Source organism: Morchella importuna, assembly GCF_003444635.1.
Source record: "Morchella importuna strain M04M26 chromosome Unknown Morimp01GS034, whole genome shotgun sequence".
NCBI lineage: Eukaryota > Fungi > Ascomycota > Pezizomycetes > Pezizales > Morchellaceae > Morchella > Morchella importuna.
Window position 1 is genome coordinate 170668 of NW_025763431.1, and position 25777 is coordinate 196444.

The window sequence follows — 25777 nt, forward strand, 5'->3', positions numbered from 1 at the left end:
ATTGATAGTGGGAAATAGCTTGCAATTGGTTGGCCTCGACAGGGTATAATTGAATGAGGAGAGCTTGGAAGAAAGGCTCGAGCCTCTTTGGATCTTTTGCCTGGTGTGTGGATGACTGGACTGGTAATGCTACCCCCTCTTACCTTCTCGTTCTGAATTCTTCGCTAATATTAAAGTCTAGTTCGTAAGGCTTGGACGTTCGTTAGGTATTAGATTAGCCCTCTAGATGCAAATTTGCATTTGTTCCAATAGAACTACATAATAAAATCTCAAAACTCGAATACGCCTATGGGATTGAGCAACTAGTACTATTGTGATGTTCATAAGGACTTATTAAATGTCCCTGCTCATCTCCATGATACTGTACTCTCGAACAACCCTTAGATTAAAGCCAAAATGCCCTCTCTAGTTGATTAGTGCCTATAGATATGTAACTTTTACTAATTATAATAAGATACTAATACTACATACCTACCCAACAGAATTTCTCGTAAACTAGTTGAAGAGCCAGACAACAATTCTAAAAAGAACAATAAGGTTAACCTCCCAAAGCAACCAAGACAGGCAAATCCCGCGAATGTAGGTTGCTTATGGCAGGTAAACTTTGTTTCGTATTATAACAGCGGTAGATCAAACTCTATTTAGTGATACTTTGAGACCTACTCTGCTTTAGTGGTTCTGATATGTTCATGATTTCGCTTCAGGCCCACGAAATCTCCGGGTACAATATAATATCACAATCCCAATCTCGTAAATTACCATGTGGTAATGAAAAATATAGTACCACCAACATGCTACTTCACAATCCCCACGAAGGACCACAGAGGATCTGGAGAAAAAAAGTCTACGGCCAACTGTATACACATATGCCCTCGCTAATCCCGGAACAGTGTTTCAACATATACAGCATGATACTTCACCCCGCTTATTCTTCAGGACTGCAGATCTACTCTTTTCCCATCCTTGGCGTTCTATTGGTTAACTATCGAGATTAGTATTAAGATACGGCCAATCATATCGTGAGGATCGTCAGGACCTCCGACTTATTTAGTTGAGTGGAATGCGGTTGTCATGCCTCTGAAACCAGCCGTGAGGATTTTAAGATGATTTTAAGATGGTAGAAATTCTTGTAGCGTAACCAAACAGAGTCGATATATCTACTACGATATAGCCAACCCGTCGATATCTATCTATATACAGATATTGGGCGTAAGGAGATATATGATCCTGCGCCCTAAAAGTGATCAAATACTCATCAATTGGGATATGTTAATTGTTTACGACTCTCCGAAGAGTAGTATGCGTGAGTTATCCCTTCTCCTTGTTTTCCTACTAAGTAAATACAGTACTCACCGTCGAAAGCCAATTGATAAAAATTGGTAATCTTCATATATAGTTGTAATTCTACATTTTTTGTAGCTTTAAGGCTAGGGGTAGCTTTCATTTAGTAGTATATAGCATTCAAATTTTCTTCTAGCCGCCGCGGAGAGTCGGCTTCGGAATTTTATATGGCTCAGATTGGATTAATTCTCACCATCTTGGTAGACACTGCCATGGAATACAATATGGATAAATCCAAATCGAGCCTGACTACTATTTTCAGAGCACCCTCTTTATTGAATTTAAGGCGTTGCAGGGTTTCAACTCCACCAGGCGTATGTTGCACAAGAGAACCAGTCATGCATACCCGATCACTCGTCGTTGCGGCCCCCACTTGCCCCGGATCCTCGGCATCGCCGGTAGATACATGTCCCGCTAGTCAAGCTCCGAGAGATCCAGAGGCACAACAAAACAAAACAAACACCGACGAGGCTCAAAAATTAAAAATAAAGCTGAATAGTATAATCCACAGGTTCCACGCCAAAACAGAGTCACCCGCCACAGCTCGGAGAGTGTAGATTTAATGCACTTTGCTGTGAGGGGAGGTTATCTAGGCGAGATGGCGATGTGAGGCTCAGAAAAGTATATGTGCCTCCTGTGTCATAGGTTACTCTAGGAAGGTAGACACCGACATGTAGGTAGCTTATTGGTGTACGAGACCGGAAATGTCTGTATGTTGCTTGTGTTCTGTCCAGGTGCAGTTAATGCACGTGCGGATATGATGGCCGACAGTATTTCGCAGGAGGCACAGAGAATAAAGTCGTGAGTGCCGTTATGCTGAGAACCATGTGCCCAGGGGCACAGAAAATAAAGTCGTGAGCGCTCTAACGCTTTTGTCATATATGCAGTGTCTGCATGTATATCTGACCTTACTAAGGCAAGGAAAGAGACGTAAACGAAACGGAGACGGAAACTGGAGACAAGAATGTAAGACACAAGCACTTCCGATAGAAGGAGAGGTAGGGAAGTGGGGGTACTAGGGGAAACACACCTCGAAACGTGCTGTTTCTCAGCAGGAACCCGAAAAGCGCGCTTCTGGAAGTTGAGGTTGGGGCTGGTAGTACTCTACTGTTCGTTGCTAGTGCCCGGGAGTTAAACCCCCTAGGCGGTTTAGCTCCCGGTTGACAGGTCCTAGCGCTATTTTGCCAGAGAAACGGCGGTCGACTTCATTGGCCTAATCAGAGGTTGTACAGTATCCTACAATAAACGTGAACTACAATCATAATACTTTCTACCTATCAACCACAGTATACATCGTGGTCCCTCGGTTGAAGGATAAGGACCCTGTCACCTGTAGTTTATTAGAGTACCTACATGCATATGTGGCTCACTACATGCTTGACCGGGCAGGGACCTAAAAATTTATAATCTAACATGTAGACATTTTCAATATCTTACAACAACGACATGCAGTCAGTACTATGGTTACCCATGATAACGTAACCGCCACTCCCTCTTCCATTTGAAGCACATGTCTTTCTAAAGGAACCGCAGCTTTGCTTTCCGGTTTATCCAGTAATACGCCACCTGAACCACGAGCTCCCCTAGATTACTGATTTGGTCATCCCTTGCCGTACCTAGCATGAACCAGATACAGTACTCTACGGTACCTTTCTAGCTTCGTTCCTTGCAGTTGATCGACGGTCTATCCCTGTCCTGGACAGTGAGCGCCGAACGCTCGGACTTGATCGGACATCCTCTTCCCGGGGGCTTGGGCAGGAAAGAGAAACATCTTGGAAATGGACCTCCGGACTCAACTACTAGGAGATATTTCTATGAAGTCCGTTAATTACTTTGAGGAATCGAATCGAATGTCCAGATATCAAGCTCATACGAGTGAGTGGGGCAGCCAATTTAGGGAAACTCTCCTCGCATTGGCTGCATATTGGAAGTGCACATCGGAAGTTACACACTTCTTGTACCTGAATTCGCCGAACGAAACGTCTCACCCCTGAGCCATGTTCTTCTCCACCACATGCATAATGAGTTTCCAGAGTTTTGGTTCCTGTTCAGCCACCCGGCGATTGGTCCAGATGCAAGGGACAGGGTTGGAGCTTCTTTTTTGTCAAGCAGCCTCGGAAGGTAATATGTGCCTCCTCTAGTAGTTACACACCGGTATCTCCCTGAGATGTGTCCCTCTCAATATCACCACCACCACCACTACCACCGTTACCACCGAACCCCTTGACCAGACGCTGTGCGGGGTAGTTGTGAATAGAGGCATTGCCAGTAGATAGTGTCAGCTGAAACTAGCAAGGAGAGATGAGCAAAGATAGTATTCGCCAGTTACAGATGGTACAATCCATGGCACAGCAACTTTTCCTCTTTCACACTCTGTGGGAGGCTGGATATAAGACGCCCAAATCCCCCCGCCATAGGATATTTTTTTCGTCACTCACTACTCAAGTCACCTTCACTCCTTACCTTTGCGATTATCACCTTTGATAGGTCCCACATTCCTTTTTTTTATTTTCTTTATCACACGCCAGCGGCATTTTTTGGATTTTATTCTGTGAATAATCCTGTTCATTCTTTTTAAGACATTTTTACGACCTATAGTAGTAAAGTTAAAACCTCCAAACCAAAGGTCAGTGGTTTTTGATTTCATATTAATCATCCCGTTCGGGCATATCCCTTATTCTTTAATTTCTACAATCTTGCTCTACATCGCAGATATATGCTGCATATGTTCCACATTCCCCTTCTGCCTATCATTAAACCTTCTTTCGTGGGGTACCAGCTACTAACTTTTTTATATAACGCATAGTGCTTCATCTTGAGAGATTGTCCGGTTACAAGCTCCACATCATCTAAATAAAACACCAACTAAACACAGCATCACAATCAACAACCAAACAATCAAAATGAAGTTCACTACTGGCACCATTGTAGCTTTCGCTGCCCTCATGTCCACCACATCCGCCCATCTTACCATGTCCAACCCCGCCCAGTGGCAAGTCCCCGAGTCTGCGAGCGGTGGTAACCAATTTCCCCTCAAAGAGAGTGGTGCAGACTACCCATGCCCTGGCGTCCCCCCAGCTGCTCCTGTAGCAACATACACTCCAGGCCAACCGGCAACTCTGCAGATTGTAGGCAGTGCAACCCACGGTGGTGGTTCCGGCCAGATGTCAATCACCTACGACCCCAAGCCCAATGCAAACTCAAAGTTCGGTGTCATGACTTCGTGGCAAGGTAACCACCCAGTTGCGGCAGTGGGCAATGGCACACCAGACCCAACCGCGAAGCTCCCTCCACTTACCTTCACCGTCCCGAAGGGTCTTCCTGCCGGACCTGCTGTGGTTGCTTGGTACGTTTAAAGTTCCCCTTCAGCAGTCTATAATTTTGAACAGTAACTAATATGGGCCCTACAGGACCTGGTTCAACAAAGTCGGAAACAGAGAGATGTACATGCGCTGTGCATCAGTCATGATTGGTGGTAGCGAGAAGTCAACTGCGGCGTTCGACGCCCTGCCAACTATTCTGAGAGCCAACTCCGGTAACGGCTGCCTTGTGCCTGAGGGCATCACCGCCATCAAGTTCAAGCACCCTGGTCCTGAGGTGTTCGGTACCGGTGTCACCCCCATTGATTGCGACAAGTCCATGCCCGGCACCAAGAAGAAGAGGGACATCCGTTTCTCGACCGCCCACAAGCACCGTCGTCAGGTCGAGGCTTAAATAGTCCACCAATACTACTACTATTACTAGACTGGACTAGCTGGCTGGATAGGGGGGGCACCTACTTGGTACATTCACTTCTATAGACTTCTTTTTGTATTTTTTTTTGTTTTATTTTGTAGCTTTTTTTTGTTGGTGCGCTCGCTAGTGCAGCGATTATGATTGTGGATTTTTCTTTCTTTCTTGTCTTCTTTCGGGGTCTCGGGTAGGGAAACAAAAATATCATAGCGTGGCTTTTTTTTCTTTTTTCTTTGGACTATTTATATTTCTCTTCACGTGTATCATATACATGAGGGTTGTTTCCTTTTTTTGGAGGTTAGACTGCTAGCTACTAGGTGTTATAGAAGAGGGGAGGGAGGGAGGGAGGGAGGATTACATAGTGTGTAAGGGGGGAGGGAGAGGCGAAATTACATACAGATTATACCCAGAACAAGCTAGTTTTCTAAGATGATGAAGCATATTATTCAGTAGAGCACTGACTAAACTAATATTGTATCAAATCAAGCATAATAAGCAGCGCCAGTAAGCTCCGGAAGCTGAGCCTTGCTAGCAGCAAGCGGCGCGGAAGGATAAGCTTTAACTTGTAATTAATAGTCACAGCTTGAATTAAAGATATCCCTGGCATGGTTCGGCCAGTTTCTGCGAGCGTGGTTATATATAGCAGATGGTGTTTAGTGGGTGGTTGGTAGTAGAGCACCGGTGATGGTCGTTGAGTCGGTGTGTCTGGGTTGAGGTTGTACCGGGGTATGCGGGTCATGGCGTATCACCCGGTTCGTGGTTGGCTTGGCGGGTGTGTGTTTGGGGGGTGTTATTCGATCAGTATCTATTCCCTCCCCTATATCTACAAAGTTTCACCTATTCGCGGTTCCCGGTTTTAAAGTTTATACTGTATTTAATATTTAAACATAAGTTTTGCGACTCTTGGTCACATTGTAGGCTTACAACTATACCGGTGGGTATGCTCTAATCTAAGGGTCCGTTTGGGTTCGCCTCAAACCATGCATCATGCATCATGATTTAGCCGTATTCGCTGGTGACAGCTGGGAGAAGAGAGCAAAAAGGATGGCCAGTGATCAATCCCCCAAAATCCAGGGTTAGGTGATATACCGCTAATCTAATCTGATCCGCCCTGCACATCCCTGCCCGCGCATCAAGGATTTGCACTCGGAGAAAAAAAAAGTTATCGCAGAGCCTCAACCAAAGCCAATCCCAAATCCCAACTAAACCCACCGCAAAACCCACAACCCACCAAAGACTCCACAAAAAAAAGATGAAATTCGCAATTGGAGACGACGTTGGCCAGGTCAAAGGTGCACACTCGCTCACGCTTCTCTCTGCTGCCCATCAATCAATCAATACGGATAAGCCAAAGCTAACTGACCTCACTGCACAGTAATAACGACCACCCGCGGAATCGACACCTCCGTCCAGACCTCCGCCAGAGCAAAGATCGTCTCCTTCCTCGAGCCAAACCGCAATGCCGCAATCCAAGCAATGCAGGTCCTGCGCTTCCGCGGCCGCGACGGTATCGTATGTCTACTTCTCCTACCATTTACCTCGCACCAGCTAATCAACCACCACCCGAAACCAGATCGCAGTAGCCTCAAAAGGCGGCCTAATCCGCCTCCTCGACCCCACCGTCTTGCCGCTCGCCCCCGAGTCCGACCAGATCCTACACACGCACCAGCTCCCCGGCGGCACCGACACCAACATCATTGGTCTCGGCCACACATCCAGCGGGATCCTCTACGCCGCGACATCCACCGGCCACATCGCCTTCCTCACGCAGTTTGCCGACGCCTCCAGCACCATCGCCGTCGCCACCCACGACTTCCCCGGCGGCGGCAGCGACTTCTCCGCCGTCGGCGTGCACGCCGAGCAGCACGATGGCGTCCCGAAAGCGGTGGCCCTCGGCGGGAAGGACCGTGATGTTGAGATCTGGGAGAGCTCTGTTGTGGAGGGGAAGGTGACGTGGAGGTCCGTATGGAAGGCCAAGAACGTCAAGCCCACAAAACTCGGCCTCGAGGTCCCCGTGTGGGTCTCAAACATCATCTTCCTCCCCTGCTCCCCACCACCACCCCCTCCTCCAGCGGCAGCAGTACCAGGGAAGGGACGCCGCCACGCGCCGGCGCCGACAACAACAGGGGCCTACCGTCTCGCCGTGTCCACGCACCACTCGCACCTCCGCCTCTACGACACGACCGTCTCCCGCCGCCCCGTCTTCACCACGGCGCTCTCGCGCACACCAATCCTAACGCTACACCTCCACCCGTCCACCCCCGCTGATGCGGCCGCGCCGCTCACGTCGGGCAAGGAGGCGCCCGAGACCACGAACACGCTGCAGGAGCTGCACTTTGTGTACAGCGACAAGAACGGGTATTTTGGTCTGTACAGCACCGCGACGCGGCGCCCGCTCGGCATCTACAAGGGCTGCACGGGCGCCGTGCTTGCGAGCGCTGCGGTGGGGGAGCTGGTGGCCGGCGTGGGGTTTGATCGGTATTTGTGGGTGTATGAGGGCGCGGAGAGGGGGGTGGTGAGTAGGGTGTATGTCAAGACGAAGGGCACGGCGGTGGTTGTGCTGGATGGGGAGGATGAGGTTGTGGTGGTGGAGGGGAAGAAGAAGGATGAGGAGGCGGAGGTGTGGGATGAGTTGGAGGAGGTCGGGGATGGGGAGCTCGGCGGGGGGAGGAAGATGGGGGAGGGCGATTATACGGAGGCTTTGGTCACGATCAAGAGGAAGAAGATGTCGAGACCCCGCGCCCCCGGAGGGGATAAGAAGAGGAGGATCGTGTAGTAAAATAAAAAGCTAGTCTAATGTGTAAATTTTCCCATTTTTGTATAGTTAAAAGTTTTTCTTTCTGGAATTTTACTCTGTCTTCAAGCGCTCTCGTTACGTTCAAACCAAGATATCGTGAAGGTCCACACGCAGTTCATGCACCCCAATCATTACCCCAACCCAACCCAATCCAACCCAACCCAGCAGCTCCAGCCCAGCCCAGCCCAGCCCAGCCCTACAGTGTATCAGATGCAAGGGCACCCACCAGCCTACATCACTCACTCACTCACTCACTCCAGATTGGCATGGCGACGACGACGACGACGACGACGACGAAGACAACATCGGAAGTGAGGGCGGACCTACTCTATCTACCTACATAGTATTCACTTCGGACATTAGGGCTCAGTGCACGGTCTAGTCTGATACTCTAGAGTACCTACCCTATAGTAGAGTAGGTACACGATCTCAACTCGCCATAGCGGCTCCGATCTGGAATCTACTACCTATGCGTGGGGGGAGGCTCGTGTTTTGGCTCTGGACTCTCTCTACCTACAAATAGACACCCACTCACCCAGGAAGGAACATTCTGGAAGGAGGAGTGTTTGGAGTAGGTACAGCTCCGGTGATTATCGCCAAAAAAAAAAAAAAAAAGTTGCATCACGATGCATCAACCGGTGGGTGGCGGGATCATGGGCCATCAACCGGTGTAGAGAAGAGGTGTGCGGTCGGAGCTCGGCTGGGCTCTGGGTGGATGGGTGGGTGGGTTCCGGGTGGTTGGGAGTCTGTTTGTCCGGTGTGCACGGGGGGGCGTGTTTCATGGGTGCTTGGTGTTTTGATGGGAGGGTGTTTGGTTCTGGAGTGAGAGTACCTACATGTATCTATCTACAGCTAGGCCTAGGGAGTGGATGAGGCTTGTGGGAGTCGTGATGGGGAGGACTTGAGGGGGGTTCGGTTTGTGGATTTTGATGCTTCGCGTTGTTTTTGTGTTGTGATAAACAGCACTTTCTACAGCGATTTATATATCGCGAACGAGGTCTCTCTCGTCGGACGCGTTTCTCTTTCTAAAGACCCACGGCGCAACGGCCCAAGTCAAAAGAAGGAATACCTCAGCCAAAAACCCACATAAAAAGGGCTCAAAAGAGCCCAAAAACCAAAAAAAGACACCCCAAAACAAAGCCAAACTTCTTTCCTCTGACCCACGCATAGCAGCCTAGGCACAAAAGAAAGAAGAGAAACCTTCAAGAAAAAAAGATTTCTGAACATTTTGCCAAAAATTCCTTGGCCCGCCGAAGCAGACCAAGAGCAGTCAACATAGTTGTAGTTTTCAACTAGCAAAAATCGAAGCTCAGACGAATCTTCACTGCTATCGATCTTGCCCTTGCACCGGGATGGGGAGAGAAGAGGGGAGCGGGGCGACTGCGCCTTTTATACACGAGCGAGGAGCGGCCAAATTTTCAATCTGGGCCAAGAGTCAGGGCTTGCCCTATTTTATTACTTGGCAGGAAGGGCTTCTGGCGTTTTCTATCCCTTAATGTGTTGATGCTGATAACGGGATCTGTTAGTAAAGCCACACCAAATTTGCTTTTTTTTGGTGGTCAGCATTTTCGCGACAGCTTAAGGGATAGGGCGGCGGGTGGAGCTCCGGATGGTGGCAACGTGTTGTGGTGTTCAGGGGTGGGGGTGTTCATGCCAGATCACTCGTTACACGGCCCTGCACGGACGAGGTCTGAGATGACACGAAGAGTATTGTTATGACATGTTTTCACTTCGCATGGAATGTGGTCTCGAAATCGAAGCCTATGACTCATGATATTAGGACCTAAACCGATTGTTACACAGTATTTCAATGAACACGAAATGTTATCATATGAGCTTCCTTATGACCATTGGATATATCGAGGAGACGCCTCCTTCATAACTGTCACTTTAAGAATCAAAGGAAATTTGAATAATAGTAATAGTATCATGCTAATATATATAGCATTGTCCATCAATCATGATGTATCTCCTAAAACCCGTGTTACATGCGCCGTTAAGTGTCTTCCGTACTCTCCTGTTTGCTCAAAACCCCCCCTATTAATGATTCAAGTAACAAAAATTAAGAAACAATAAAATTTACAAACTCCGGTATCCGCCCAACCAAAACAACAATAGGAAAGAATGGGTGTAAGAAAACAATAATGAATATATGTTCATCTCGGTCCTTCAAAGCATGTAAGGACTAAGGACCTTCCCAAGCAGGCTTGTTCAGTACCTTACAGCTCCTCATCGCTGAGATCCATACTCTCCCCACCAACTTCCTGGTAATTGCTCGTAACGTCGCCCAATCTTCTCCTCTCCCCAGAAGCTGTGCCTCCTCTCCTGCTGCTGCGAGTGCTTGACTCACCGCCGTCCCCACCATATCGATGGCCGCCACTGGTAGCTATAGCTTTGGCCTTAAGCTTGCTCCGTAACATACGCTCATGCAGTATGAAATCCACATCTTCCTCATCTTGCACAACAATTTCGCCATCCGCAAGAAGAGTGGCCTGGAATAGTGCATCCGTGTTGGCGTTTTCCTTGAGTGCCTTCTCTAGAAGTTCAGTTGCTATAGGGTCCTGTGGGGATATAGCCAATGCCTGGAGTCTATTAGCGAAACCATAAATTATACAAAAGTAATGAAATAAGTGAAGCAGTACCTCATGTAGACTAACTACCGCGTCCCAAGGCCTCCCAAGCTGTAACTGACAAAGCCCCACCGCACTATATATGTTTGCATCTCTCCCTTCGCCGGCCCTCGTAACTTCTTCAAATGCCTCGAGGGCCTTGTCGAATAACTCTAATCTCCTATAAGCATGTCCCAAGTTCGCCCTGGTAGCAATCCATGCTTTTGGATCGCTTTCGATTTCATCGGCAATTTCAAGAGCTTTGGTAAATAGTTGGATTGACTCCTTAAGATGTTCTTTGTGATAGAATACGACACCAAGCTCGTTTAATAGGAGAGGGTCTGATTTGCATAATATAAAGGCATTGTTAAGGTATTCGTCGGCAAGGGTAATATTGTTTAGTTGGAGGTGTTGCATTCCCAAGAAGAGCTGCGGAAGATGAGTTCCTTGAAACAGTCGTGCAGCGGTAGAATAGGCTGAGATTGCCTGGTCATGTTCTCCCTCAGCTGCGAACGTGTGCGCAAATCCAATCCACGCAGGTCCAAAATGTGGATCCATCATTGAAGCTTTAGAGAAAAAGCGACGTGCCTCAGCAATTTTTCCAGTGGTCAAGTAATAGACACCCACGGCCAACCAGGTTACGGGCTCTTCGGGGTAATTGTCGGCCATGTCATGAGATATGAGGAAAAGCTTGTTTTTCATATTTAACTCATGTAGACAAGCAAGGTAGAGAGGGTAAACAGCAAAGTTATAGTTGTCATCTTCAATAACGTTTTCACAAAGAGACAGACATTCCTTAAATCTGCATTGAGTAAATAGAAGCTCTGCCCGGGAAAGGATCAAGTCGGCGTTCTGTCGAAGGTTGTACCGCTCTGCAAGTGTTTCCGTAGCATTGTTGAAGGACATAGGATTCTTGTATTTGCTCAAACGTGTAGTGTAAAGCATTTTTACAAATTCAGCTTGTTGGCCGGGTTCCTCGCCATCAGAGTTGATGCCTTCAAAATCCAGAGACTCCAAAAATGACCATTCCTCATCAGGTGACATGAGTGAATTTTTCATCAATTGGTCAAAAGCTTCAAAGCATTTCACATCTATGAGAACTGCAAGCTTGTAGCATTCCTTAGCCTTATCAAATGCATTCTGCTTAGCATATACGAGCCCTCGCAGGTAACACATTGCGGCCTCAAACTTAATGTTACTGCCCGGATCATCTCGATCCTTACTACTTTTAGAGGGCGCACGACGTCGGCTAGCTGTAGAGGTTGAAGAGCCTGAGGCGAGATGGGTAGGATTCTTATCGCCAAGGACATTGAGAGCTTCGTCGTATTTTGATTGCTTGATTAAACATAGAGCAGCAAGGTATCGACATGAGGTGGATCGAGTGATAAGATCATTTCGCGTTAAGAAGCTCTGAGCTCTATTGTAATGGCCAGTGCTAAAGTGCACTTGCGCAAGCCAGAATGCGTCTTTTGGATCGCCTACTCGGGAGAGTACATACTTAGTCAGGAAGCTTCAGAGAGGCGTGGGATTGAGCGGAGTACCTGTCAGAGCTAACAATTTATCTCCAATGAATATCGCAGCATCATATTGGTGTTTATTCAATGCATCTTGTCGCCAGCTTTTGAGGAACTCCTCCATTTTCGGGTTTGCGGAGACTCTGGCTTGGTTTCCACGCTTTCGGCTGGTGGTGGCGGTTTCGTCTGCAACAGACGGAGCAGTTGATGGAAGCATTGCAACACAAAACAATGATGTTAGATGATCGCCTAAGAGGAAGAGAGCGGTAATGAGTTGCTGTGGTGGGGCACTTGTGCAGTCTCAGAAGACGTGAACGTAAACCTTGGAGTTGCGGCTCTGTATAAATATCTTGGCGCCAAGCAAGCGCGTTAAATTGATTCTCACCAATCACGGGTAACACCTATCTTACTGCATGAGCAGTTTTAGGTTAACGAATAGAGATATTGTATTTTAGAGAAAAAACACTTTTATTTCAGATGCAAAGAGCGTAATAATTACTTGAGTATTCCTCAGCTTAAAATAAATAAAAAAAGAATTAAGAAAAACATAATCCTCATCCATGTTTTCTGTAGGTGCGTAAGTGATTAAACAAACCTGCCCGTTAAGACAGATCCGATTGCAAACAAACTACATGTATTAAAGGAATAAAAGCCTCCAGGAAACACCCCCACCCCCCAAATACGCAATACTAATCGTAAAAACAAAACAGAGAAGATCAAAGGCAAAACAAAACAATTAGAATTACGAGATTTCAACCTTCCTTCCCTTAACAACCTCCTTCTTCGGAACTACAATCTTCAAAAGCCCATGTTCCAAATTCGCCTTAACATTATCGATATCGATGCCCCCGGGGAATTGGAAAGATCTCTGGAACTCCCCAACAGTACGTTCAGAAACCCAATACCTCAACTGCGGCCCCTCAGTGTGCTTCGACACTTGCTTCTGACTGTCGTCTGTCTGCTTAGCGACTTGGGTATCTTTTTTCTTCTCACCGGCCTCGCCTCCCTCGATTGGCTTTGACTCGGTGTCCGGTGAGGATCTCGTGACTGACTTCTCGATTCTACCGCTGATTAGAAGGGTATTGTCGTCCGTAAATTCAATGTTAAGCTTGGACTTGTCCTCGAGTCCAGGAAGTTCACCCTCGAGGATATAGGCACAGTCGGTTTCGTGGATATCGAAATTAGGAGAGAATGCGCGCTTATTAGGGCCGGAGCTTGTAGTTGGAGCAGCTACTTGATGGAGCTCGTCGAGGAAACGGAAGACGTCGGAGGGGAAGGCGGAGGTGGGAGTGTGGTAGCGTGAGAAGAATGGCATTTTAATCGTGTTCTTGGATAATCGAGTTTTGTGAATTTAGAAATAAAGTGCTTGATAGTAGGGTGTTGAGGTTATAACGTTTTGGGTCTGTAGAGATATTTGAAGAGTTATTCGCGATTGTTTGTGAATATGCTTGATGAATTGTTTGAGACTGAAGAATGAAAATAGGAGTCGAAGAGGAGTTCCATAGGGGCTTATATAGACCTCTTCTACCCTCTATTCTCTGTCAATAATTTCGCTAAACTATCGAAACGTAAATCTTCATCTTTCTACGTGAGTGGTAGAAGCATCTACCTGTCTGTAGAAATTTCTCGTGATGCGATATCACTCGAACACTTCGAGTGATATGGTGTGACATTTACGTCATCGAATCTTCTCGAACGTTTAGGGTTAGGGTTGTCGAAGCTCCAGGAGTACATGGATGTAGTATGGAGAAGCTTCTAGTGACCTCGTGAAGACAATTGGTAGGACAACTATCACATTTGAGTGCTCGTCCGGCGCCCGTGACACATTCTTTTGTCTTTGAAATCACAAAATATCACTCGTATATCGAAAGAATCACAAGCCGAGATATTTTTTTAACTCAGTAACTGTATGACAAACTGAGACAGTAATTAATTGATAGAATATTACGTAGACCGGTGAAGGATCGGGAGAGACGGAGGGTATAACGAGACTATAGCCCACGGACCAGAATTCCAACTAGTAAAAAATGTCAAGCCTTGCCATACCCTCCGTACGCGTCTTGTCCGACCTTCCACCGGTCTACTTTACTACAAGCCGAAACATGGTACCTTTTATCGTAGTACGCTAGCCTCGTACTTATTTCCTGCGGGTAGCTCGCTGCTCGCATCGAGTCAATTAACAGTTGCATTAGACTGTAAGGTGAATAACGGCCATTATGGCCTATTATGCGCATTAACTCACCCACTTGGGGCTATTCATACCTGCACAATGTCGATATCTACCTAACACCCACAACCACTAAGTTCCGCGGGCTCTCACTATACTCAAAGCCAGCTTCTACCCAACACTCCCTCAACTCCCCCCTCTCCTTTGCTTCACTAAGGTACGCAAACCTATCCACGACTACCAGACTTTCTACCACACCCGCGCAAAAAGCCATCAGGCACCATAAGACACTCAGATCCTTCTTCCTATCCCCAAATCTTTCTTCGTATTCCTTGATCTCCGCTGCGGTAATATCGACCTTCTCTTCCCACCCTAATTTCGAAATCGCACCAGTCACATACGACACAAAATTCTCGTAGCACTTTTTCCTCAACGACCCAATAATGACTGGTTCACCGCCATCCGGTGAAATTAGCCCCTTGTCTGCGAAAATCCGCTGAAGGAGGGCGCGGAAAAAATGGCGGGTGAAAAAGGCAGAGGAAGTTTCCTGAGTCCAATTCTGGGGCGCTTGACATGCCATCATTCGTGCGGTTATATTGAGTGAGATGGAATTGTCAGTGAGGAGAGTCGAGAGGGGAAAACCGTGAGGATCGGTAGAAGTTGAGGTTTTGATCAGGCGGGGGTGCAGGTCACGGTAGGGAGGTTTGTAGGTTGGGCCGAGCTTTTCGGTCATCAGATTGTAGCAACAGCCTAAGAAGTATTAGTACATAGGAGTTATTGGTCTGAATATTGGGATAAGATACCTATCAGAGCGACAGCTTTTACCTCAGGAGTTGCGATAAAAGCCTTAAGGGCATGATGAACGAGATTTCCACAGGAATGAAGAGAGATTAAAAGTAGTCGCTTGTCCTTATCTTGTTTTAGGGTCCCTTCGATCTTAATCTGAGCTTGACTGTGATCTATAGATCTGCATCCTCCGTTTTTGCAGCTCTCATTATTAATTTCTGGCTCTGTTTTTTCTGAAATACTCAAGTCCTGAATATCACGAACAACTTCACTCAGATTCCCGTCCTCGATGCGTTTCTCAATATACTGAAGAGAACCGATAGCTTCCTCTTCTTCGATTGGTCCCTCCTCAGAACCGGGCTCCGCTTGTTTGTCTCCTTTCCCTTTCTTCTTTCTCTCTCTTTTCTTAGCTAAGTTATCGAATCTCTCATCCATTTCTTTCGCACCATCGATATTTGCCGTCCTCGACTCGATACCCACGACATGGTGGTTGTATTTCTTTGCCAGAGTCCTCGATAAATAAGCCTGGCCAGACCCAAAATCCAGAATATGTGTGATCCCATCCCCCGGGTTCTCCCTTGCGATATCCGTCACCAAATCATCCACAAATTCCGAAAAATTTTCAACCTGCACAGAGGACAGACTTCCGCCGGTGGTAAGAAAGACTCCCTTATTTGAATTATATCGACTATGTACATATATTGCGCTACATACCTCGTGTATCTTCTTTGGCTTCATCCCTGCATTCAGTGCCCATTCTTCTCCGTCTTTGCGCCCAGCGCCCATACTCTTTCGCAGCGCTTTGCGCTTTCTATCTTTACGCTTAAACTCCCGTTGTAGCGAGTGCGCCCTCACATCTGCTATGAAGGCCCTTAAAGTTTCCGGGCAGCTTGATTCAATACCTGAAATTTCTGTGCGTAAAACTAGCTCCAAGATTTCGTCCAGTGATTTGGTGGTGAAGTAGGTTATCCATTCTACGGGAAGGATAGTATGGTACAAGTCCGTTCCTAAAGGTGGGGCTGCGGTGGGAGAGTCGCGTGTGAAGAAGTCGAGAATATGGACACCGCCGCAGAGGGTTTGGAAGAGTGGATTGAGAGAGAAGGTGAGCAAGGATTTTATATAGGACTCTGAAGAGGTGAATTGGGGTGGGTACGGGAGAATTTGGCGCTGTGACATTTTAACGGCGTAATTAAGAAAACCAGTATTCTGTTTTGGTGTATAGAATTGGAGGATTTGTTTATTGCGGGGAATAATTGGTGCATGCAGATCAAGATCTGGGGAAACAACCTTGGCGTCTGTAGTTAAATCAGTGGTTGGATGACATAAGGGCTGTCTTGGCGGGCTAGAGCACTCGTAGGCTCCTGTCTGCGCTACACCGTCAACCTGAGGGAGAGACGCGACTTTCTATCCTTCTTGTTTCTGAATATACCCTTTCAGTCCCTGTCTTCCTCGACTCTTCCCCCAGCTCCTTAAACTCATTATCCGTCATGTCTACAATTACCTCGTCAGCCCTCCAAAGTTCACAACCGTAATTCCCCTCCCCCCCACTTCTCAATAATTATCTTCCACCATCATTCAGTCATCTGAAGTAAATAGCTAATAAAAGTATACATGCAGCCCCATTCTTCCCGCCGCATTCTCTGGCAACCAACCTAAGACGATCCGCCTTTATCCTTTGTCTAACTACACCTTTGGCACCAAAGAGAACCAGCCAGAAGAGGACCCATCTGTGCTTGCCCGTCTTCAGAGGTTGCAAGAGCACTATGAACAGTATGGGATGCGCAGGACGTGCGAAGGTATCTTAGTATGCCACGAACACTGTCATCCTCACATCCTGATGCTTCAGATTGCCAATGCCTTCTTTAAGCTGTTCGTCCTTTACTTTCCCACCTTTTCAATCGCGCAACCCTCTAACTAAATGCAGACCAGGAGACTACCTCCACCATCATGAGGGCGAGCTTGAGGGGTTTAAATCTCGCTTGAATGAACGTCTTGCTCCCGTAGGCAGCCAGTTCTCCGGCGAGGGTGTTAACGACGAGTGGGAGATTGGCGACACATTGGCTCAATGGTGGAGGCCCAACTTTGAGACTTTCATGTATCCGTTCATCCCTGCTCATGTCACACGGCCAAAGGAGTGTAAAAAGCTGTACTTCATTCAGCTCCCAAGGACTAGTAAGCTTGCTATTCTGGCTGATTCTGAAATTACACTTACTGACAATTGATCAAACAGAGGTCCTATCGGTCCCAAAGAACATGAAGCTTCTTGCCGTCCCTCTGTTCGAGCTATACGATAACACTGCGCGCTACGGTCCACAGCTATCGGCAATTCCTCACTTACTCAGTAGATATAATTTCGAGTTTGTGGATGAGAATGGTAAAGTTGTTGCGGTGACTCCTGGTGGCGGGCCAGATGGTGATCCCAAGACCAAGATTCTTGCTGGAGGGGAAGAAAACGGGGATAAGATCGACTAAGCTCCTACGAGGACTAGTAATGATGATGACGAGTGGTATATAATCACAAATACAGATTGATGAGGGAAACTACTATTCTTAACTTCATATATAATGTATCGCAAGGGTTTACATCGTTTGTTCTGGCCAAGTATGTCGGACTGTTATTCATTTTGAGGTTACAGATAGCCCCATATCTTTGGGAGAAAAATAAAATGGGTATTATTATGAGATGATAAAGCTATATGAGAGGGTCAAATTTTGTGATTTTGGACTGACTTGTCATACACGCATGTGAAATTCTTGGAACGAAACTAGGGTTTTGGGCATTTTTAATCTGTAGTTTCCGAACCCTGGTTACCACTTGCCAAATACCGAATTATACTAGCAGATTGAACCCATTATTAAGTATTTCTTGCCCTCTAGTTCTAAGCAATCTAACGATATTGCTTCTCTCAAAGCGAGCGTAAAACATAACTCCTAAAGTAAATGATAACCCACCAGAAACCCCGACATTACGCCTCTAGGAACATAGTAGGCTAAAAAATAGTACAATTACAAATACAAAGCTGAGTTGTCTTCAAAGAGTAAGGTGGTATTGGAACAAAGAAGGAAGAAGGGACGAAAGATTAAGGACTATAGAATCAGTACTAATACCAGTAGGATAATTAGTACCAATATTAACACCGCAATACAGCACGAGCTTGCCGTATCTAGTCCCCACAGCACAAATTAGTACAATGACCCTGGGGCAAAAAACAACAATTCAAGCAACACATACCTTCATTCTTTCTAATAAACCCATTTAAGTCTCTTACGCCCCTTCTGAGCTTATCCTCTACCCTCGTTGCATCTCTATCTACACCATCCAGCATTTCCGCCTGCTCCTCAAGCTCCCTGTTCATCTCATGCGCCTGTTCCCTCAAATTACCCACAGTCCTACTCACATCCTCTAGCGCCAGATCCTGACCCGCCAGGAGTTCTTGCTGCTGCTGTAGATTGAACTGCGTATACGCCTCGTCTGCACTTGTTCCTCCCCCACCTCCGGGATAGCTACTCCCACCCGCGCCACTACCAGGTGAGTGCCTTGCTAGCTCCTCCCGGATGTCCGAGACCTCATTCGAGACCTCATCTACGAACCTTCGACGCCGCACTACCTCGGGAACGTCGAGGCCAAACTTGTAGGGATCTTGTTCGATCGCGCCGACAGAAGCTTGGAGGTCGGTCAAGTCGGCCTGAAGGTCTGTGAGGTTCTGAGTGAGATCCGAATAGGCAGATGCAAGCTCGGGAGAGGTGAGAGAGGGAGTTAGGGAGCGGATTCGTAGGTAGGAGGAGAAGGACTGTCGGGTAGTTTCTAGGAGAGAGAGTACGTCACTGCGCGCTCACTGGTTAGTCTAGGTAATCTTTGAAGGGTAAGAAAGCAAAAAAATTACTTTTGAAATTGAATGAAAGGATCACTATCTGCAGTTGAGGACATCATTTTGACGATTTTTGAGGCGCCTGAAGCTGGGATTGAACGTAGAGTGTAAATGAAGCTGACGTTGCTGTGAGTCTTATCTTATTGATCTTATCTTATCTGATGGAACTGCAGCACAACTACATGTAGGTACAATGTAAGTCACCGTTTGTGACCTGACCTCCACCAACACCTCTTAGGTTTTTGCCTATCATTGTTGTGAAAACCTGGAAGGGACAAGATCGTCACTTACAATGATTTGGTTAAGACCGATATCACTAAGTCCTAATACATGGCCAAAGTGACTACCTCACATATAAAGTAGCAGCCCACCAGCAACCACATGTACCTGGCCTCAGAAGTGAGCTTAGAAAAGATGCATTTTGTGATAATAATGGGGGTTATGTAGCTCAATAAGAGTATTTTTGATTTAAACCTAATTCTAAGTGGACACAGACGTACTCCTCGGGGATATAATCCAGGGTGGCCGCATTACGTTGAGACATGTAATTAAACGATAGGCCAACGTTTAAGACTATTATTTGTAGATACTACATGTAAGTACACGTATTTAGCCACATTATATTCATGTGCTCTTTCTCAGGCGATCAACCCCGGCCTCAGGGACAACTTCATTAACCTTTATTAACTTATTATGGTGAAAGACATTAGAACGGACATAGCGGGCCTATAGAACTTCAGCAAAGGGCGCGGGTTTCTTCACAAGCCAAGTCCACATCATTGCTATTCGTTATTGGAGTTCGATAAACAGATATTAACCGAGTGATATATTATGATTCACGGAGGCATTTATTATCGTCATGGGATGTGATCATCTTCGGCACAGTTGATCTATTATAATCGTCAAACACTCAACGAAATTATGTGTGAAAAACGCAGTCCCGTATATTCTTGCACTCCCAGGAAACATCATAGAGTAGAGTAGTAGTTATTTTTACACGTCAGTACATCCGCCATTACCGAGAATAAAGAGAGGTAAAGACAAACAGGCCCAACCGAATATCTTACAAAAAAGAAGAGAAAAATAACTCCGCTTCCGGATCCCTTCCCTCATGCTACCCACACTTTTTTCGGCCAAAACAAAAACAAAAATACAGACCATCTAAAAATTCAATATGAAGGAGAAACCCTCACAAGTCGTTGTAAAAAGAAAAGAAAAGAAAAAATCCCAGTCCAGATCCCCAAAGAAAGAAAGAAGAAGGAAAAAGAAAAAAATTGGAACTAAATAATAGACAAAAAACTGCTCTTATATCATAACATCCCTAATCATGGAACAATCTACTCATTCCACTGAGTCTCTTACTTTCTCGAATCCTCTCTTGAGCGTTCGAGTTAACGCTTACCCGATTATTTTTCGTTGCGGTACCTATCAACCTGTCAATTCCTCCGGAATGTATCACCTATTCTATGAGGTGGGATTTTGGTCAGATGTTGAATCGGATTGTCATGGGAAAATATTTAAAAATTACCTCCAAAGCTGCGACCACCACGGCCTCCAAATCCACCACGCCCCCGAATCCACCACGACCACCTGAAGATCCACGGTCTCCGTAGCTAGGGCGGTCCCCATAGCTAGGGCGGTCTCCATAGCTAGGGCGGTCTCCATAGCTAGGGCGGTCCCCATAGCTAGGGCGGCCTCCGAATCCACCACCACGACCTCCTGAGGATCCGCGGTCTCCGTAACTGGGACGGCCGCCTTGAGAGCCCCTGGTTTCCCAAGGTCTGGAACCACCACCACGGCCGCCTCCAAAACCACTACCGCCTCGAGAGAATCCACCACTACCGCCACTACCGCCACTACCGCCGCGAGAGAATCCACCACTACCGCCACTGCCACCGCGAGAGAATCCACCACTGCCGCTAGTGTGTTGACCACTTTCCTCGCTGTACTCGGGATCATCGTATCCACCCAAGTTGATACCTGGGATTTTGTCCAGGCCCATTTTACGGGCAAGCAGAGGGCTAATGAAGGGAGGTTCTTCCATTCCCCAGCCTAGGGTTGAGAGACGATTGAGGGATTCGACCATGAGACGTTTGTCACCAATGGCCATGTAAAGACCAATAAGAGCAGAGTATGTTTTTGCCTTTAAATCACGTGGAACCCTCAGTGAAGCTTCAGTGATGGCTGTGATGATATCTGCGGTTTTCTTGGGAAGATTCTGCTCGGCACCCAGATCAATGCTGGCTATGGTGAGAGATTTATCCTTAACAAGAGGAAGTCCCTTGAGCTCACGCTGGACCTGGCGGGCCTCGACCTTGGGGATGAGGAGGTAACCAACACCTTCAGCTGCCGAACCACGAGCTGTACGACCGAGACGATGGATGTATTGTTCATGGTTTCTGGGTCCACCGACCTGGATAACGTGCGTGACTTTAGGAAAGTCCATTCCACGGGCGGTAACATCGGATGAGAACAGGATTGCGGACTCAGACTTGCGGAAGCGGGTGGCGGCAACGTCACGCTGGCCCTGAGTAAGACGGGAGTGAATCTCAAAAATTTTAGTGGGGTAAAGCGGATGGCTTGCACCAACGCCGCCGTTTCCAAGGGAACGGAAAGTTTCAGCGGCGAGGGATGTGAAGCGAGTGGCTGAGAAGAAGACAATGGCCTTAAAAGGAAGTTTTTCGGCGTCAGGGTTTGCATCATAGGCAGCATTAATTGCTGCAATCTCACGGAGGACTAGCTCGTAGGTTGCGGGGACAAGGTTCTCAAGACCATGGCATTCGATGAGTTTTTGTTCGACCCTCTCGTGAGTTGAGGCCTCACCCTTCTCCACCATTTGTAGGAATTTGTAATCTTTGCCCATGGTCTTCCTGACGACAGCCATAACCTTCTCGGGTACGGTGGCGGAGAACAAAAGGGTTTGCCTTCCCTTTCCACTGTTACCAATGGGTGCATCTCTACGGGGTAATGCAGCCATGATCTTATCGAGTTCAGCGGAAAACCCAACATCAAGAAGGTTATCAGCTTCGTCCATGACGAAAATCTCCAGGTTGGGCGCCGTAACACCGTTGGGGTCTGTGAGGAGATCAAGCAATCTACCAGGAGTGGCAATTAAGACATGACAACCCTCTCTGTGGATAGCTCTGAGACCCTCGCGCTTTCCAGAACCGCCCACAGCAGTTTGACAGATAATGTTAGTCCCTCTGGTGAGCTTCTGCGCATCAACTGCAATTTGGGTGGCCAATTCACGGGTAGGGGAGACAATTATTGCACGGATGTCTGCAAATGAGGCGGTGTTCCAGTCACCCCTCCTCGGTACCGTAAGGGGTCTTTCGGCTGTGAGGACCCGCTGTAGAACAGGGAGAAGGAAAGCAATTGTCTTTCCGGTACCAGTCTTGGCCTGGGCAAGGCTGCGAAGTTGCGCATACTTATCAGAATAACATTCCCCCGCACAACCGCCAACATAATTAACGGGGAGGCAAAAAAAAAAAAAAAAAACTTACACATTGTCACCATTAACGGTCTCCATAATAGTCTTGCGCTGAACCTTTGTCATCTCCTCGTATCCCAAACCTTTGGTAATCGTGTTGATAATCGATTTGTCGACAATACCTCTATCCGCGAGCTGCTGGAACTTTGTGATCTCCTCATTCTTTCCGAAATGATGATCTTGACCATGGCCAGAGAAATGGTACTCTCCGGCCGGAGGATCAGAGTCTACGACTTCTTGCGTGGCGGCATTGAAGGCCTCGTCTCGTAAATATGTAGAGATGGCAAAAAATCTTCGCTGTGTGCCCGATGATTTGAGAACAGAGGGTGCTGCGGGTCGAACAATTGCGATTTTTGAAGAAGGGGTAGAAATGAGAGCACGAGCGCTGGCGCGCAGGAGAGCGGGCGATTGGCGGCGAAAGGAAGAGGAAAACATTGCTGCAATTTGGGGGGGAGGGGGAGTTGGTGGTGAAGAAGTAGAGGGAAAGTGAGCGATTACAAGAAAGTTCCTTTCACAAGAAAAGGAATTGAGATAAGGAAGAGGGCCAGAGGTGGGGGATGGGATGAAGAAATAGGGAGGGAAATTTCTTCTCACTTAGTGGGGAAGACTACTTACGGTGAGAAGAAAAAATCCATTAGATAAGGTTTTTTTTATTTCTTGGCGAGGGTCCTGGAACATAGTTATTCCGGCGATAGTGGGTAGGATTTTCCGGGATCATCCGCCACCAGCCTCAACCCAAGACCTGGCCGATACTTTATTTAAACAACAATCCACATGTATGGGCCTGACCCCAAACTCTCGGTTCATTCACTTGTAAGCATAAGTGACATCGATACTCATCGTAAGTCTTCACTAGATTGATTAATCAGGCTCTTGAAATTGAGCGCTGAGCTTTAGTTAGTATCCCTTGGAGGACTTCCTATTAAAGTAAAGCTAAGTCTTGTTTCCTCGAACAATAGAGCGTGGCTTAGTGATTAAGCATCAGGTTCAGTGACTTTGCCACTGGAAATCACTACTGAGATAAGAAGTCCTGGATTCTGCATGTCTCACCGGCCCAAGGGATAGTGGGCATGGGCCTATGACATGTACTTCGGTATCAAGGGTAAGTGAGTAGAACGTGGCAGCGTGGCTAAAGCTGTAGTTTTCCTGTTTTGCTCGCGAATATGAACCGCCGCGTTCTACTCACTTACCCCTGATACCGAAGTACATACATGTACAAATACCTGTACTACTAATTTCATGACGTTTCCGAACACGACTGCTATTACATGCCATACAAAAAAGCGCCAAATCCATCTTTTTGTATATGATGCAATATTAGTCGTGTTCGGAAACGCTATGAATAGAGCAGTAGTAAGTTGGCCCCTTTTATATTGATACAATATGATTGGCTACTCATGATCACAAGTGGTAACTTCCGGAGGCGCTAGTACCTTAACATTGAATTAACCCACGAGTGATATGCTATGTTGCACGTACCTGGCCTGGAGAATATTTCCCGGATATCGATTCCGTACCAAATAATAACCACATGTAAATTTGCAGTAGGGGGAGATAAGATATCCTAAGGCCCCTGGTCCCAATTATTAGAAAACTTAGATTTGAAATATTACAAGTTGACCGATCGCGACAAATATAATTAAATCGAGCGGTTTTTAATATATAATTATAATCTAGACGCCAATAATAGTGCTTCAATTGGGAACCACATGCAGTACCTACATATACATACATACTAGTTAAATTAAGAGCCATTTTGAGGTTAATTCGAGGTCTAAGTTTCTCCACCCATTCAGATTAAAACATCAAATCCGGATCCTACAACCCAGATATTCTGTGAAAATGACGCCTCTATGCATGTACATCCTAGAAATAAGTATAAGCAGAGAGTCAAATGCGTGAAAATTGAAGAATCCGGTCGTGCCGTACGCCCGTTGGTCCGCGGGAAATAACATTAATATAGGTTGTCACCAGTCCTGTATATACATGTATAAATACCATTCTTATGCGAAGAAGTAGTCCCCTTTGTCTTCAGAACGATGAACATCGGCTCCTAGTCCATTTATAACTATTTAGTTTTTTTTACATGTAGGTAGATCTAGATATTACAAAGTACTGTAGCCTGTGTATCCGCGTGATCATTGAGGATGCTAATTGGGCTAACACTTTCGATCACCGTGTGTCGAACATTAATTTCAGGTACTCTCTGGGCAATTCCATTGGTAGTTGTGTAGGGCAGTGATATTTCACGAAAGACTGGGGGGTTAGGAGAATGCGTTATGTCAATTGGTATGTAGTTAAAAACCCTTCACATTCTTGATATTCTGCCCCTTACACGCCTGTGCTTGTGGAATATTATGTCTTGAAGCAAACTGAGTTCGAAATGATGTCTCTAGCGTATTAGCAGTATACTAACCACATGGTACACGCAAGTATCGCTATATAACGCGTGTGTAGCACGAGGAATCACTCGCCGAGATGTACTATGAATGAGACTAGCCACTTTTTGCCATATGTGCTCAATCATTACCCCAACTTACTGCGAGCAAGCATTGCATACACATACAGGGAGGATATATTTTGCGATAGGAGTAGTAACGTGTGTTCTATGTGCCATGGTCAATCATTTCCTCAGTCTTCCACTGTATATCTGGGTTATTGATCATCATACTACATGTATGTAGTGATACTAAAATGTCACATAACTGTTTAGATATGGGGACTGTAACACCTTTACATAGTTTGCGCCATTTTCGTGAAGGATCTTAAGGTGGTTGGTTAGTGCTTCGAAACATTTGTAGTAGTACATGTAGGTACGTACATACATGTACATAGGACGTACCTACAATAGGAGACTGAAAGTGTTCAAGCGGGGATGTCACGCTGAAACGTGACGCCAGTTGGCACAACACTGCACAGCCACGCTCAGACCGCCTGCCCGCTCCCCACCCAATCGGCAAACACTTAACGTGTGGCTCTAACGCGAAAAGGACACCAAACTCACGCGTCGCGGTCGCGAACCTCCATTAGTTCCATTTTGGGAAGTGCGGTTGGCGGTTGCCCATTCTCTGGCCGTTCCGCGCGCCCTTCCCTTGCGTCGCCGGCCTTTAACTGCTTCTCTCCCTCCCTCCCCTCTCACTTCATTCCATCACCCTCAGATTTCTCCTCCCCGATTTTTTTTCTACTTCATAGCTTCATCCCCCTCGTCTCAAAGTTAACTATTCTAAGGATTGAGATTCTTTATCGTTATCTTCCTTGCCTTTTTTGTCGCTAAAAGGCAGTGAAAAAGAAGCTTGTGGGGTTTTGCCTTGAGTTAACTACCTATTGCTCTTAACACCACTTTGGTTTTATACCGCTTCCCTTAACCCTCTCATCATCACTCGTCACCTTTACCATCAATCATCTCCCATCCATTATTATTACCACTGCTGTTGACCTAAAGTCAACCCCAACCGCCGTCGCTCTCAACGGT

General features: G+C 46.7%; 8 protein-coding genes across 8 annotated transcripts; 3 read left to right on the plus strand and 5 right to left on the minus strand.

Moving 5' to 3' along the window:
* Positions 1-4244: 4244 nt before the first annotated feature.
* On the plus strand, positions 4245-5055 carry LAJ45_09125 (uncharacterized protein; the record flags this gene model as incomplete). Its single annotated transcript, XM_046118670.1, has 2 exons — positions 4245-4687; positions 4752-5055. 2 exons carry the CDS (start codon positions 4245-4247, stop codon positions 5053-5055), a joined length of 747 nt encoding a protein of 248 aa, XP_045968055.1.
* Positions 5056-6325: 1270 nt separating this feature from the next.
* On the plus strand, positions 6326-7849 carry LAJ45_09126 (uncharacterized protein; the record flags this gene model as incomplete). The annotated part of the gene is made up of 4 exons (XM_046118671.1): positions 6326-6365; positions 6449-6585; positions 6647-7431; positions 7510-7849. The coding sequence occupies 4 exons, from the start codon at positions 6326-6328 to the stop codon at positions 7847-7849; spliced, it is 1302 nt and encodes a 433-aa protein (XP_045968056.1).
* A 2240-nt stretch (positions 7850-10089) lies between these two features.
* On the minus strand, positions 10090-12210 carry LAJ45_09127 (uncharacterized protein; the record flags this gene model as incomplete). Its single annotated transcript, XM_046118672.1, has 3 exons — positions 10090-10452; positions 10513-11957; positions 12021-12210. The coding sequence occupies 3 exons, from the start codon at positions 12208-12210 to the stop codon at positions 10090-10092; spliced, it is 1998 nt and encodes a 665-aa protein (XP_045968057.1).
* Positions 12211-12735: 525 nt separating this feature from the next.
* Positions 12736-13308, minus strand: LAJ45_09128 (uncharacterized protein; the record flags this gene model as incomplete). Its single annotated transcript, XM_046118673.1, has 1 exon — positions 12736-13308. The coding sequence occupies one exon, from the start codon at positions 13306-13308 to the stop codon at positions 12736-12738; it is 573 nt and encodes a 190-aa protein (XP_045968058.1).
* Positions 13309-14272: 964 nt separating this feature from the next.
* LAJ45_09129 (uncharacterized protein) lies at positions 14273-16122 on the minus strand (the record flags this gene model as incomplete). The annotated part of the gene is made up of 3 exons (XM_046118674.1): positions 14273-14910; positions 14964-15573; positions 15661-16122. The coding sequence occupies 3 exons, from the start codon at positions 16120-16122 to the stop codon at positions 14273-14275; spliced, it is 1710 nt and encodes a 569-aa protein (XP_045968059.1).
* Positions 16123-16433: 311 nt separating this feature from the next.
* Positions 16434-17418, plus strand: LAJ45_09130 (uncharacterized protein; the record flags this gene model as incomplete). Its single annotated transcript, XM_046118675.1, has 4 exons — positions 16434-16474; positions 16564-16815; positions 16871-17118; positions 17177-17418. 4 exons carry the CDS (start codon positions 16434-16436, stop codon positions 17416-17418), a joined length of 783 nt encoding a protein of 260 aa, XP_045968060.1.
* A 615-nt stretch (positions 17419-18033) lies between these two features.
* LAJ45_09131 (uncharacterized protein) lies at positions 18034-18877 on the minus strand (the record flags this gene model as incomplete). The annotated part of the gene is made up of 3 exons (XM_046118676.1): positions 18034-18110; positions 18179-18771; positions 18831-18877. The coding sequence occupies 3 exons, from the start codon at positions 18875-18877 to the stop codon at positions 18034-18036; spliced, it is 717 nt and encodes a 238-aa protein (XP_045968061.1).
* A 1393-nt stretch (positions 18878-20270) lies between these two features.
* LAJ45_09132 (uncharacterized protein) lies at positions 20271-22740 on the minus strand (the record flags this gene model as incomplete). Its single annotated transcript, XM_046118677.1, has 3 exons — positions 20271-20279; positions 20344-22225; positions 22319-22740. 3 exons carry the CDS (start codon positions 22738-22740, stop codon positions 20271-20273), a joined length of 2313 nt encoding a protein of 770 aa, XP_045968062.1.
* Between the last annotated feature and the right edge of the window lie 3037 nt (positions 22741-25777).